Source organism: Halichoerus grypus, chromosome 9 (assembly GCF_964656455.1).
Source record: "Halichoerus grypus chromosome 9, mHalGry1.hap1.1, whole genome shotgun sequence".
Taxonomy (NCBI): domain Eukaryota; kingdom Metazoa; phylum Chordata; class Mammalia; order Carnivora; family Phocidae; genus Halichoerus; species Halichoerus grypus.
Genome location: NC_135720.1, coordinates 47,554,828 through 47,570,605, shown reverse-complemented (window position 1 = coordinate 47,570,605; position 15,778 = coordinate 47,554,828). Strand labels below are relative to the sequence as shown.

Below are 15,778 nucleotides of genomic sequence, written 5' to 3'. Positions count from 1 at the left end.
GGGGTGGGGCTAAAGAGCTATCACGACACTATGATTATGGCAAACAAAAGATTAGAAAAGCTTGAATGTGTGGGGAAGTGAGAATGATTATAATGAGGGCTCTACAAAAAAACATGTTGTTGTTTTTCAATAAGTGACAGGTGACAAAAATACCAAAGTGAATAATATGGAGTCATTTTTGTATGGGGATAAATATATCACTCATCAGGGCTGGGAGTAGGGCAAATGAGGCACCTAAGATGAAACATTTAAGGAAATAGTCACTTTTAACTCACTTCATGATGGATGGAGTACCTCCTTAAATGTTATGTTCTGGGTGCCTCTCACCTCACCCTGGTCCCAACTGGCTCTCATACATCCCCCAGTGGTTCTTGAGAGAAGCATTGTTACAATACTATATATTAATCAATGTGCATAATGATTATTCTGAATCATTGAGACACTAAATTACTACAGTAATACTCTCTAGTAAGAGTGGGAAACACACTTAAAAGTTTTAAATAATTTAAGTCTTAAGTTTTGGCAAACAAACATTAACCTCAAATTCTCTGAAATATGCAGTCAACCAGAATGCCTCATCCCTGATACCACTACATGACTCAGGCAATTATTGTACATTATTGTTGACACATTATATGTAGACGAGCTTTCCCCTTTTCTGATTGATCCAGAGCAGTCACCTGACCCAAGCTGGGTCCATCAAATTCTACCTTCAGAGAATTTGAAATTTAGATCCAGAGATTGGAGGTCACCAGAACGTGAGCATACTTACCGCCAGCTTGTAGAGACTGGGTGGACACATTCCAGCAGTCAAGGTGCTGGCACTTCCTTCCTAGTCTTAGCTGTTCACCACTTAGAGTCCATATGATGGCTCATCACCTTTTCATAAATCCCCCTTTGGGCTGAAGTTTGCCATTAACTTCTTCGTTGTAACTCCCAAAGCTGAAACAGAAACAGATTCTCCTCCATGGCAAGAATTGTGCTAGGAGCTAGGGTAATGAGGACAGACATAATACAGTTTCCACATTTGCACATTTCACAAAGCATCAATCAATGCTAAATGTGGTATTACTCTAACCTCTTTGATTATTCCATAACTAATATAAATGGGCCCATATCTTATCTTCCTATGAAGAATCCCCTTGGTGGTGTTTGATACTGGAAATTCTGAGAAGATAGGCATATATAAAGCTGTATCGTTATGTGTATTAAATATAGGTTTTAACTAATGCTGATAACTTCATTCGTTTAGCTGTAGGATATAATCTCTTAATAAAATGTTGTTTCATGTAAGATAGCATTTGATCCTAGTAAAACTTAAATATCAATTGGAGGCATTTTGGAGAAAAAAATACATATATTTTTTAGAGAAAAATTTATTTTAGAGAAAAAAAAAAAAAACCATAAGGTTCCCAGGTAGTTAACAAGGAAGAAAGGAAGGAAAGTATTTTAAATGCAAAACTAATATTTAGTGAATGTTTTTCATACTTTGAAAATACATTTTGCTTTAAACAGGCAAAAATCTCAGCAGCTGGAAACCTGTTAAATGTTTAATTAAATGGCCCACACATGTGTTTATAGTACACAGGACTGTGTGGCCTGTGAACAGCTCCCTGGGGTGGATGGTCAGACTTTTGCCTCATTGAACTCCGCTCTGGAGGTCATGGGAAAGGGGGTGCTTATTTGAGTTTTCTCCTTCCTAGTTCCACATTTCCTCCACCAGCTACTGGCGTACAAACAAACTCATGCTCCAAAGGTGACGGACTCCACTGACCTAATCTGCCCCGAAGTGCCAGACCTGTCCACACATCCTCTGGATTAGACCAGCACACCCAGCTCACCCTGAATTCCCCTAAGGGATGGCACAGCCTGCCTCCCCCCAGGCCAGGTTCATCTGATTGATTTGCCTTTTGCTCTCTTCTTCCCCTGGGAAGGGAGATCCTCCGCACTGACTGGGGTAAAGAGAATGAAGCGGAGATGCTGATTCTTCCTTAATGAGCTCAAGTTCTCCAGATGGCAGCAAGCGCTCGTCATGCAAATTCTTGGCAGCAGGGAGCCTGTCAAGTGGCTATTGCTGCTTATTGTTACCACCACTCCCCCACCCCCTCCACACAGACGCAGAAGAAATACCATCTGTCTACTGTAGGGCTGAGTGGTACTTTCCAAGTCCTGTAGTCGGTGCCGCTTAGCAGCCCTGTGCTGTACCCGCAGCCCAAACATGAGTTGCCTCAAGATGGCATCCAGTCTGGGGAAGCGCTGAGCCAGGGAGGTCCACCCCAGCTGGCAGGCCCCTCTCCTCCCTGGCCTGGCCCCCACCTGGCTCCATGCAGGGGCAGTTTGCTAGCAGATTTCTCACAAGATATTTATGTAACAAAAATAGCAAAACTGGTTCTGTTTATCCCTGCAGATTCTGAGAAAGGAACAAGATGAACTGAATTAGCAGCATGTCTCCATCCCTAGTGACTGATGGAGTAGAGAAGAGAACTGGTTCAAGAGCGCAGTGTGGAAGTGAAAAGCACAGCCGTGAAGAGAAAAAGATGCCTGGATCGTGGAGATGATTTCTTTTTGCTTTCCTTTCTCTCTCACAAACATCGTAACTCCTGAGTAACAATGAACTCTCCTTAGATGTAAAGGTCTTTATGTACACAGGAAAGCTGTCACTCCAAAGATTCCAGGCTCTAGGGAAGGCTCAATACCTGGTCCATCACCGAGTCCCGGGACCATTGCGGTCATTTCATAACTGTTATTTGTTATTTTTGTTGTTTTATTTTTTTGTATACAAATGCAAGTGAAAGCATAATCATAGTATGCCACATCATTTCCTCATCCCTAATGTTTTCTCCAGAGGTATGGGAGTAAGTTGTTCATATGCTTAAATTCAAGTCACATGACCTTCCTCTATTTGTGCAAATCTCCTCTTTTATTACTATTTTTTTAATTTTTAGTATTAATCCCCCATAGACATAGACATCAACATCCACAAAGTTATGTGTAATCTCTACCTTTCTAATTGACCTTCCATATATTTCCTTAGATAAACACCCCTGAAAAATGTGCTATGTTTACTTTCTATTTGTGTTCTTTTTTTTTAAAGTTATACGTGTATATGTATATACAGTTATATATAACTATACATTGTATCATTCCCAACTTTTTCAACCAATATAATGCTTTTAGTTCTACCCCTGTTGCTATCTTCCCCACACAGGATGTCACTTTCCCATAAAGAGCCTCATTCTACCCTGCTTTTCACTCTGCTTTTGGGAAGTGGAGTGACTTCTTCATCTGTAATTTGAGAATGGTTGGTATGCTCTGCTCTGTTCTGCCTGCTTCCTCATCGGCCCAGGCTACCTACAGGGAGTTGTTCGCTTTATCTTCTGCTCAGAGTTGAAGAGTCTACGTACTTTGGTTTTCAATTACTGTACCCCTTTTGTCTCACATTAAACTATATCTTCCAGTACTCTGCTATCAGTACTAAAAGCAGTATGTAGATCTCCATCTATTCTTGCTTTTATTCCACAGTGTGTTCAGAAGTAAAGGGGATCATTCTTTACTGGGGGGCCTCCTGAGAGACCCCAATAGCTTTGGTAAATCTTACACATGATACTTAGATATTCCTCTAGTGATAAATATGTGTAGTTGCCTCCTACCCTTTTGCTAACATAACTAACATTATAATGAACAGATCTTTCTATTGAAGTGGAGAGAGTTCCTCTGGTGTGTACATCAAGAGTGGGATTGTTGGATCATAGTTACATGAATAGTTAATTTCACCAAATACTGGCCATTATTGACCAAAGTGACTACATCATCTGCCCTCCACCAGCAGTTGATGTTATGAAGCTTTTTAAATTTTTGTCAGTCTGATAATGATAGCTCATGATTGTTTAAATTAGTCAATATCTGCTACTTACAATTTGATCCCTAGCCCCATGCTTCTGTGAATTCCATTTATTTTAATCAATTGTTCCTGAATCTACAGACTTTTTTACTTATTTGCAGAAAACCAACTTACACACTGTATGGGTCTATGTAATATAATTATCACTTGTTGGTTTTCACATTATAAATATCTTCTTTTAATCTATACCTGCTTGTTAACTTTGCTTATGGAGTCCTTTGTTAAACAGAATGTTTATATTTGGATTTTGCTAAATGTATCTTTTCCTCTTCTCATTTGTGCTTTGGACATTTTGGGGGATTCCCCAAATGAAATCACAAAGTTAAACTTCTATAGTTTTTGGGTTTTTTTTCATAAATGCTTTAGATTTTTGTCTTTCAAATTTAGAATTTTTCTTCTTTTCTTTTTATGTGGTATAAAGTATGAATTTCAAATTCATTTTCCTTCATGTGGTGACCTAATTCTTCTGTTGCTTATATTAAAGAATCTATCTTTTCTAATTTATGATGTCACCTTGATCATATTCTTTCTCCTCTTCCTGGACTCTATTCTATTCCATTATCTACCTACATGTTCCTACGCTAGTACCACATTTTTTTAACAATAGTTTTGTGATATGCCTTAAGTTCTGTTTGGACAAGTCCTTTCTTGGCTCCTTTGTAAAAATTTCTTTAACTATTCATGGACCTTTATCTTTCTACATTCATTTATTTTAGAATCAATTTTTAAAGTTTACTCAAAAATCCTCCTTAGATTTTGACTGGATTAGATATAATGAATAGATTAAATTATGGAAATTTGAAATACATATGTAATATTAAATATATCTTTCATTTTACTCAAGTCTTTTTGTCCATTTATTATGTTAATAAATAGCATATTGATTCTTTTGAATTTTCGGTTATATATAATTAAGGACATTTTTGTCTCCACCCTTCTAGTACTTGTTTGCTATTTCTTTTTTTATCTTATTTCACTGGCTAGAAGCTCCCAGAATGTTTTCTTATCGGAATTGAATGTGGACATGCCTGTCTTCTCCCCAACTATAAATGGGCTGGACCTGGAACTCCTCCTTTAGAGCTGATATTTGCCGTAGGTTTTTGTCACATAGCTTTGTCATACCTAGTATTTCTTATGAACTGAAATAGTTCAAATCATTTGGTGACACTTCAAAACCATAAAAGCCTACACTTTCAAGTAGACCATTACAAAAAAGTGAGTGAGTTTATCTCAGAATACTAGCAATCAAAAATGTTTTCATCATCTTGTTGACATCCACTTCATCAGATATGAATCCAAAATCTTTTTGATGGTATTTTGTATCCATTACTTTTATTTGTCTCTCACTTGAAAAACGTAAGTTTCAAACACAAAAAGCATTTGCTTTCCTCTAATCCAGTAGTAACGGGGTAACATACGTAACCTCGGTATGTTCTAACAGTGGAGCTTCTAATCCTAGTTTCATCTTTGATCACCAGCCTTGAACTACTTATAAGACTAGTGTTCCCACATTTGTTCCACTATCTGAAAATTCTCAAAACACTATACTATATTCGAATCTCTGTCCCTTGGTTCCTTTCTCTTTGTCACTTTTCTATTTTTCCACATAGCTACACATCTCATAAGTTTAGGTCTTCATTTGTTTCCTTATATTTGGGATTATATATATGTCAAGTGGTTTTATTCCTTTCTTCAAAACCTCACTCCCTTCCTTGATAATAAGGAAGTATGATTTCTTACTACCATCAAATCCTTTCTAAATGGGAGAATGAAAGGATAGCATAAAAGACAGTGCTGTAAGTATATACTAACCCTTACATTCAAATGTATAGAGTAGAAAGATTGTGTTGCTGTTGTTTTCTATATCAGTTGGCATGGATATTTAATAAATACAAGTTCAATTCAGTTCAATTCAATTCTCAGTGATAGTGAAGACATATATGCTGGAAAAGACATAGTTTAGTGGTTCTTAAATATTAGCATATATCAAAATCATCTGAGGGCTTATTAAAGCATAGATTTCTAAGCTTCACTCTAGAATGTCAGATTCAGAAGATCTAGGGTGGGGCTACATATGCTTTTCTAATAAGTTTCCACGTACTGCAGCTGGTGGTGGTCTTGAGAACCACTTTAGCATCCCTTGACATAATTACTTTCATTTAATATTGATCTTCCCACAGACAAGTTAATTTTTTATTCCAGATACAAGTTGCATTTTGTGTCTTGAGCCAATAACCATTACATCTTAAACTTATTTCAGTTTCTCAATGTATTTTGCTGAAGTATATGAAATTATTGCTATTCATCCATTTTTAATCATCAAAATTGAAATTGCATATGATTTAACCTAATATTAGACTTTACCAAGAGAAGCTTTTTAAAACATTTATTTCTATACAGACAAAAAAGCCTCCTGATTATAACTTTCACATAATTACCCCTAGTCAATTTCTTAGGTGGAAGAGTCTAGTTAGCTTCTCCAGGCTCTTCCTAAGTTCCATAGAGAAGGTTAATAGAGTGAAAATGTTCTTTGCTTAAGATAAAGTTTAGAAAATTATAAAATTCTTAAAAACCAAATAATGTATCTTTATAGGAGTAGACCATAGCCTTTAGGGTTAACTTTCTTTGTTAGGTTGCTTTTCAAGTCAAAAAAATAAAAATAAATATCCCTTATTTATTTATTTTTGTCTTCTTTTTTTTATTATTATGTTCAGTTAGCCACTGTATTGTACATTATTAGTTTTTGATGTAGTGTTCAATGACTCATTAGTTACGTATAACACCCAGTGCTCATCACAGCACATGCCCTCCTTAATATCCATCACCCTGTTACCCATTCCCCTACCCCTCCCCTAAAAGTATCCTTTAATATGCCAGACAATTCGCATCAAACAATAGTTTTATGGGTTAATTATCAAGAAAACAGAAGTAAGTAAATAGACTAATTTTTCTTTAAGATATATTAGAGGTTTAAAAATCATAGCTAACAAGGCATATCCAGGGGTGCCTGGGTGGGTCAGTTGGTTAAACGTCCAGCTCTTGATTTCAGCTCAAGTCATGATCTCAGGGTTGTGAGATAGAGCCCAGTCAGGCTCTGCACTCAGTGGAGAATCTGCTGGAGATTCTCTCTCTCCCTCTCCCTCTGCTCCTTCCCTCACCCCTTGCTCTCTTGTGCTCTTTCTAAATAAATAAATAAAATATTTAAAAAATAATAAAAATAAATAAAAAGCATAGCTAACAAGGTATCCAGCATTGTTGTCTTTAACTCAACATGCTAAAAAGAAATTTAATTTAAAAAATACAATTATAGGGATGCCTGGCTGGCTCAGTCAGTTAAGCATCTGCCTTCAGCTCAGGTCATGATCCCAGGGTCCTGGGATCAAGTCCTACCTTGGCTCCTTGCTCAGCAGGGAGCCTGCTTCTTCCTCTGCTTGCTGGTCCCCCTGCTTATGCTCTCTCTCTCTCTCTGACAAATAAATAAATAAAATCTTTTTAAAAAAAAATACAGTTATGCAGGGGTGCCTAAGCGGCATAGTCCATTAAGCTTCCAGCTCTTGGTTTCAGCTCAGGTCCTGATCTCAGGATTGTAAGATCAAGCCCTCCATCGGGCTTGCGCTCAGCGCAGAGTCTGCTTGAGTTTCTCTCTCCCTCTCCCTCTGCTCTTGCCTCCCATGCTCTCTCTCAAATAAATAAATAAATCTTTTAAAAAATACAATTATATAAATTGGAATATTCTCCTGAAATTTTCCCTTTTTCACATTCTTTTTTAAGTCAAATATATGCTTTGTACTGTGCTCAGGTGCACAACAGGATATTTGATGTTGTGATCTATTAAGAGAACAGTTCTTATGTTCAAGACCTTGGGAATGAAGTTCTTGTTCACAGGAGAGTTTTGTTTGGTTTCATATGTAGAAAATCAATTTGTGAGTCTCAAATGCAACCAATATCTAAAGACAGGCTTGAGCATTTATCTATGACAATCATATATAATAAATTGTACCTATCTTCTTAATAACTGCTAGTTAATCAGATTAATCAAGTCTTTGTCATACCCAATTCTGCTGCCAGTGTATAGCCAATGATTCTACATCTTCACATTTAAATTGATAGTAGCTGGGAAATTGGACTCTCAGTGAAGAAATTTTATGATTGTCCAAAATAGGTTCTGCCCTTTTGAATTTCTTCACAAAGGTTATTTTTTATAAAAAGCATTTTGGTAATCAAATGACCCAATTTTACCCTTGTCACAACATTAAAAAAAAAATGACAGGATATTTTGTCATTCATAACCACAACTTCTTTATTCTCTCTTCATTATGTAGGAAATTTTATCCCATTCCATCTTATTTTTCCTTTTTTTTCTTTTCCTGAATAACACCAACTTGGTCAAACTGGTTAGTTTTTGTTTAAATTTTTGCAGTTGAACTTTGCATAATTTAGTTGTGATTTTTGGCTTCTTCTGTCAGCAACTTACTCTGATTCCAACATCTTACTGGGATGATTTAGGAAGTGGGAGGCTTGTTTTAACTTACATGTAGTATAAGAAACATGGACTCTTAAAACAGGTAAATGTGAATTTTAATCCTAATTATGCCACTGATTATCTCTGTGACCCTAGGCAAATAATTTATTTTCTTGAAAGTATAGTGTTTTCCCTTTTAAAATAAGCATATAAAAATTTGCCTCTATTCAAGAAAAATCAACAAAGTTCCTGAAATTTAGTTGAAATACAAACGTTTTAGAGGGCAACAGTATAAATATATTACATGAAAACATTATACTTGAAGAAAAGTTAAAAAATATATGACTAACCTGCCTGATATATGAAGCTGATTTGAACTTTTAAAAATTAATCCATCCCACAAATATATATCTTGTGTATCTGTCAAGTGTGGGATCTGACTTGCCTATGAGATTTAGACCAGAGTTTAGCGCTCCCCATGGGAGCAACTTATAGGGTGAGTCCCTAAAGCAATGTAACTGCCAGGCAGTCTACTGGGCACTTTGCATGTAATCCACAAAATACTACTTTGGACCAGGCCTTGGCCTCTTTTTCCCCAAGCCCTATGTTCTATTACAACATCGTGCTGCGAAAAAGGCGGCTGACATTTCCTCCTGGCAGAGCAGAGCTTTATGATATTTCACCCCATCCAGGATATCAGATCTTATAATATACCATTATTTTACATATCACTAAGAAAGACTAAAAAGCTGACAATTAAATTATAACCCATACTTATTTTCTCTTAGAACTTTAATTTTATACATACGAAAAGAGCCCTGTTAGACTTCTTCAGGATTACATATTACTCTAATGCATATATAGAAAAGAAAACATAAGCAAAATAGATAGGTTAAGGCATCTGAAACACTTTTTCATATTTCAAGTTCAGATCTACAAAATCATGTTTTGTACAAGAATTGTTAACGCCTATGATTTTCCACACAATAGCATCATCTGTGCCATTAAGAGCATTGGGGACACAGCATTTCTTACAAAAGAGCTCTATCGTTGTGTCCAGGATTTTCTTCCAAGCCACTGGCACTAATTCTGTCAGTTCTTATGCACATGTGCAGACAATAGCATCCACAATAGGAGTGCCACCTAGCCAACAGCAATTGTAAAACACCTAACTTCAGAGATAAAAATACGAAAAAATGTACACCTGAGAATCAGTAAAATGTAGTGCTTATTGAAAGAGCTATAACTCATTAGGTGGAACTATTTTACTAGCTCCTATAAGTTGATATCAGTTTTAAACATGAAAAGATAGCCTTCTGTTGATTTGTATTTTGTCCCATCTTTTTTTGTTTTTGTTTTTCATTCTTCCTCTGGAATTACTACTTGTCTCTGACTCTCTTAAATTCCACGAATCAGAAAACTGACCACAGTGACCAAGTCAAATAGGGATTTATGTTTCTCACATAACGAGACTGCAGGTGGAAGCACTAGGGCAAGTGGGAGGCACCACAGTGCCATCAAAATTCCATGCTGCTGTCTTTCTCTGCGGTTCAGATGTTATCACATGCTCATGGTTGCAAGATGGCTGCTGCATCCTGGCTGCATTCCCAAGAGGACCTGGGAAAGAACAAAGGGTGAAAGTCATCGTGGAAGCACCAGTCCTTCTTCATCAGATTTCTTCTTACATTTCACTGGGAAACACTGGGTTATACGACGAACCTAATGTGGTCTCAGGAAAGGGTCTTAGGAAAGAAATATTTTTTCACTGGGAATATTGCTTCTCTGATAAATTGGGGTTCTCTTGATAAAGAAAGAAGTGGAAGATGGTTATTGGTAGGAAAGTAGCTCCACCTACTACTACTCTATAGTCCTAAAAGTTCCAAAGTACAAAGTAGTATGCTTGCCACATGCACATGGAAGGCTATGGTTTTTGCTTTATTTTATCTAATGCAGTTGGGTACGATTTCACTGGGAATTAAACAGATCTCTTTGATAATGTGACTAATATATTGTACATTGTCATCTCTATAAAAAGCATTAGCTGTAAAGTAAAAGCAAATGAAAGACATCAAAATGCTTAAAAAGAATTAAAGTGACATAATATTGTAGGAGTTTTCTATTCCAGAACATTGCTTTACAGATAACAAGCATTTAATGAATGTATATAGTATGAATTAGTAAGTATTTTTATCACTTTCAAAAGATTCATTTTTGGTTTATTTTTTTCTACATCAGATTGGGGGGGAAGATCCCTATGAAAGAGATATAATAATGATCCCTTACATGTGAATAACATTTAACTCTAAGTACTTTCTGCCATATTCAAAGTTTAACTTCCAAAAAGTTAAATTATAAAATATATTTACATATTAATCGTAAATTAGTATGATCATTCCACTACCAAAGCAAGCAGTGTGTCCTGAAATGTTTAACTGTTGGTTCTTCCCTGTCATCTGTCTCACCCTCACCTTTTCTCTGTCTTTTGCTCTTCTTAGCGGTTATTTTAAAACTCTTTCACCCCTATATATACATATTTGGACTTCCTATTTTTCTAGGAAATCATTACCCTAATACCATGATTCCTTCTTATTCCTCATACCAGTAAGGATAAAATATTGTAAACTCTCCCTTTGTAACTAGGCTGCCCTTCATTCTCTCTCCATCTCCAATTGGCTCTGTTTTCTGGATCCTGCTTCCATAAGACACATGCAGAAAATAGACTTTGCTGTGTTCCTTCTCACCTGTACCCTTCTCTAGGAAGATACTGTCTCTACAACCATAGAATTCTACATGGTTTTAATCCAGAGGCATTACATAGGGTATTCCACTGATACCTGCTTTGTACTAATTCTTAGATCTCTTACAGACAGTTGCCAATCATAATACTCGAAACTTCCAAGTTCATTGACTTCGATTTCACAATCACTATACAAATTTGTTAGAGTGTTCTTACTGTAACACATTCCTGTGGTTTTTTGGTTGTTGGGTTTTTTTTTTTTCTTTTTTGCTGTTTTGTAACCCTTTTGAGGTCCTTTATATTTACACAAGCTTACATAATCTATATTACTTTTTATCTGCATTAAATGCTAGGTTACTAGGAATACAGGAATTAAGTCTAAATTATGTGTATATTCTTAAACCCAGCAGAGTATAGAAAGGCACAATAAATTGTTGGATGAATGAACGATTCTTCTACCAGATTTTGTATAATACCCCCTTACTATAAAAAAAAAAAATCTTTTTAAGTGATGCGCCTATTTCACCAGTCATTTGACATGAGCAGACTGAATCCAAGGAGTGCCTTCGTAATTGCTCGTGTGTTCAGCCTTCTAAAGTAAACATATACACATCAAACTTGAAAAACATCCAAATTGGTGTGCCTGGAATCTCATTCTCTTTTGGCAAACATTGTGAGCTGCTTTCCTGTTTGCAGTGTTGTTTCATTAGGTCATGAAAAAGGCCCCATCAGAAGGTTGGCACACCCCATTAGTGGAATTACACTCAACTAAGGTTTAAAAACAATTTGGCAACAAAAAAAGTTCGATCAATATTACTGTTTTTTAAATATTGGTTTGCTGACTTCTCTACTGCCTACGTTTTCATCTGTTTTCTTTTGCGTCTTCTTCTCATCACAGTATACCCCAAAAATGTTCATTAGCCCTTTAATTCATGTACTCAACAAACTTTTATTAAACCACCTCTGTGGAAAGTGTACCTGCCACCAACCCTGCTCCCCATGCTCCTTCCCAGACTCTAATCTCTCCGAAATTAGTCTATCTCTTATACTAATGCCAAACATTTTTGAAGCTATGTGATTATCCTTTGGGAAATGGTATCCACTGAAGGTGGAAGGTGGTCTCTTTGGTAATTACACTGAAATGATATAAATTATAAAACTGAAAATTATGACTTGAAAGGCAGAGTTTAGAGAGTAGATAAACTGAATTCTTTTCTCTTCTGCAACCACATTCTCTTGAACCTAGAATCTAGATATTGTTGAGAATACCATGGGGTGGTAGAAGATGGCTACTGCCATATTGAAGTCAAAATGAGATCTAGGCAAGGTGGTCAGCAAAAATTTGGACTAGTGACTGAGGAGCAACAATAACCAGTCAGTAACTTATTTTCTGAGTAATAATTATACTTCACTAGATTTAAGAAAGTTTTGTTAAATGCTACCAGTCATGCTGTGTGGTATTAAGAGACAGCCCCATGTCCACTCATTTCAGAAAGAGTTAAGGAGAGAGAGCACAGTGCTCCTGAGGCCAAGAAGGAAATGGCAGTTGTGGTTAGTGAGATTCCAAAGAAAAGGCCCAGCTCCTGGGATATGTTGGTGTTCTGAATACCAGCGACCCTCCCTACACTGGGATTTGTCCTCTACTGCCAAACTGGTAATCAAATAACTTGCTATTATTAAGAGAGCTGGGGGTGGGAGGTGGGAGAGTGTACCTATAGAACATTCTCTGTGCTACTTACTTTGGATAGAAGGATAAAAAAATGAACATCTCTGACCAGAAGGAGCTTACATTCTAGGAAAGCAAGTAGCCAATGAAACAAGCAATAATATGTAGCATGTGACATGATAATAATATGTACTTGAGAGTCTATCTTTGATACTTTCAATACTATGGCAATTTTTTTTGTCTCTCCTTTGTAAGGCTTTCTTTATTGTGTTATAACAACCACAGAATTTTAAAACTTGAAACACTTCCTCTTATGATAATATAACAAACCCTGTGTTTACCATGTAAAATACTCTATAGTTTTCTGGGAGTCCTTAAAGCCATAGAATTAAATGATTCATTTTCTAAGAACTTCAATTCTACTAGATTTTTAGAGTAACAGCTTTATTCCAATATTAAAATAATCACTAAAATGTTATGGAGTAGAATGCAAAATTAATGATCAAATTTTTTAATGTCACTAGAGAATTCAAAGACATTCTGTGCTTAATGCAAGGGCTTTGATTTTATCCCCAGACCTCAGGAGTAATGGATGCTTAGTGAAATATTTGGAGAAGTCCTAATTAAAAACTCTAAGTGATAACAGCCCACATGCCACTGTTCTCTTTCTTAAAACAAAAAGTAGGGGTGCCTGGGTGGCTCAGTCGTTAAGCGTCTGCCTTCGGCTCAGGTCGTGATCCCAGGGTCCTGGGATCGAGCCCCACATCGGGCTCCCTGCTCCGCGGGGAAGCCTGCTTCTCCCTCTCCTACTCCCCCTGCTTGTGTTCCCTCTCTTGCTATGTCTCTCTCTGTCAAATAAATAAATAAAATCTTTAAAAAAATAAATAAATAAATAAAACAAAAAGTATACATATATACCAAAGAATACATATCACGTATATGTAAGGTATCAAGAATAATACAATGAAATACTGCATTACTATTGACATGTTCATGTATCTTATCCTGCCCGCCATACCACTATCCTGGAATTTTTACATATTTTTATGATACACACATACCCTAAGCAATATATTGGTTTTGCATGGGTTGCATATTGAAAAGTTTTTTTGTTGTTGTTGTTGTTGTTTTATTTTATTTTTTAAAGATTTTATTTATTTGACAGAGAGAGACACAGCCAGAGAGGGAACGCAAGCAGGGGGAGTGGGAGAGGGAGAAGCAGGCTTCATGCGGAGCAGGAAGCCCGATGCGGGGCTCGATCCCAGGACCCTGGGATCATGACCTGAGCCGAAGGCAGATGCTTAACGACTGAGCCACCCAGGTGCCCATTGCATATTGAAAAGTTTTTATGAAGGTGCTCCCACTGTATTATCCTGATGAAGATAGACTTTTTCACTCACATTGATACTTGTATCTCTTGTTTATTGATTTTTCACACTGTAATTGACATGGTGCAAAAAGGATAAAAAATGTTATATATGTTTTCATGTCAATAAACGTTTAGGTTGTTTCCAGATATTCACTTTTATATTGACTATATATATCTATATATAGATACATATATATAGATATATATTGCTGCTGTGAACATTATTGTACGTGCTTCCTGGTACACATTAGCAGAGATTACTCTGTTTATCTACAAGTGATTTTCTGGGTCATAGGATATGCACATTTTTAACTCTACAAAATAGTGCCAAATCATTTTCCAAACTATTTATACTATTTCCTGTCCAAAATACATGAGTTGTTATTGCTTCATATCCTTTACAACATTCATCATTGTCTGGCTTTTTGATATTTGCCAATCTTTAGAGTTGAAATTGTATCTGAGAGTTCAACTTACCCTTCCCCAGTGTGTTATAAGATTGAGTTTTTATCATTTATCTATTGGCCTCTAAGTTTCTTCTTCTGTGAAATGACATTCAGGTAGTCTTCCTCTCCTCCTGCCCCCATATTTCTATGGAGTTGTTTATCTTATTGCTTTTATTTTATTGATCTTTAGGAGTTTGGGGTTATATAATCCACTTTAGTTCAACATGACTGACAGTCTGTGCTCAGCTTTCATGTTTTTTATGTCTTCTAGTGAAAGTAGTTCTTAATTTCAATGTATTTAGGTAATCAACCTTTTTATTGGGGCTTACCCTTGTGGGTTCTTATCTACAAAACTTTTTCCTATTTCTAAGTAGGAGTAAAGGTAAGAAATTATTTCTCCTCTGACAAGCAAATATCATAGCAAATAGAAGCTCTATTGTATGATTTTCATTTAACAGCCTAGCCTGAATAACCAACACTCCTTATTTTCTCTATAAAAAATTGAAATTTTCAGGGGCACCTGGGTGGGTCAGACAGTTAAGCATCTGACTCTTCATTTCAGCTCAGGTCATGATTTCAGGGTCCTGAGACTGAGCCCCCATAGGGTTCTGGGCTCCACACTGGGCGTGGAGCCTGCTTAAGGTTTTCTCTTTCCTTCTCCCTCTGCCCCTCCCTGGCCCCCACCCTCGGGCTCATGCTTGCTCGCTCACTCTCTCTCTCTAAAAAATAAATAAATTGAATTTTCAAAGTTAATAGATTGCTTCTCAGTTGTGGTAGATCTCGCAAAAACAATGGCAAACGCTTTCCTTCACTACACGGACTCTTCTTTGGAATGTGACATAGCTGTCTCTACCACAGTGTGATGGTCTTGATCTTTCCACTCCTTACATCTGGAGGATATCTGGGTGACTGTTTGGTCAACGGGACTTTAGTAAGTGTATGCAGGCAGAGGCTTGGAAATTGCTTATGCCTTCAGAGCTTGCACTCTTGCTTTTTATGGAACTCTGAGATATCTCTGAGAAGATATCTGGGCTAGTCTGTTAAAGGAGAGAGGCCATGTGAATCAGAAACTGGTTATCCTACTGAGACCATTCTAATTCACGCAGGCCCAGGTAAGCTAGCCGGCCGGACGTACTCAACTAATTCAGAATCATGTGGAGAATAAATGTTTGTTGTTGCAAGCAAAAAAGTTTGGGA

General features: G+C 36.7%; 1 protein-coding gene across 4 annotated transcripts in view; it reads right to left on the bottom strand.

Annotated features, from left to right (window-relative positions):
- The window catches only part of LOC118524501 (uncharacterized), a 108,261-nt gene that overhangs the window by 36,117 nt on the left and 56,366 nt on the right, over window positions 1-15,778 (bottom strand). For all 4 annotated transcript variants that reach the window (XM_078054845.1, XM_078054846.1, XM_078054848.1 and 1 more), the window contains 2 exons: window positions 9,827-9,980; window positions 773-942 (listed from right to left, as the gene is read on the bottom strand). In XM_078054845.1, the coding sequence (XP_077910971.1) occupies window positions 876-942; window positions 9,827-9,980 (221 nt within the window). In that variant the 3' untranslated portion in view covers window positions 773-875. The remainder of the gene's footprint in view (window positions 1-772; window positions 943-9,826; window positions 9,981-15,778) is intronic.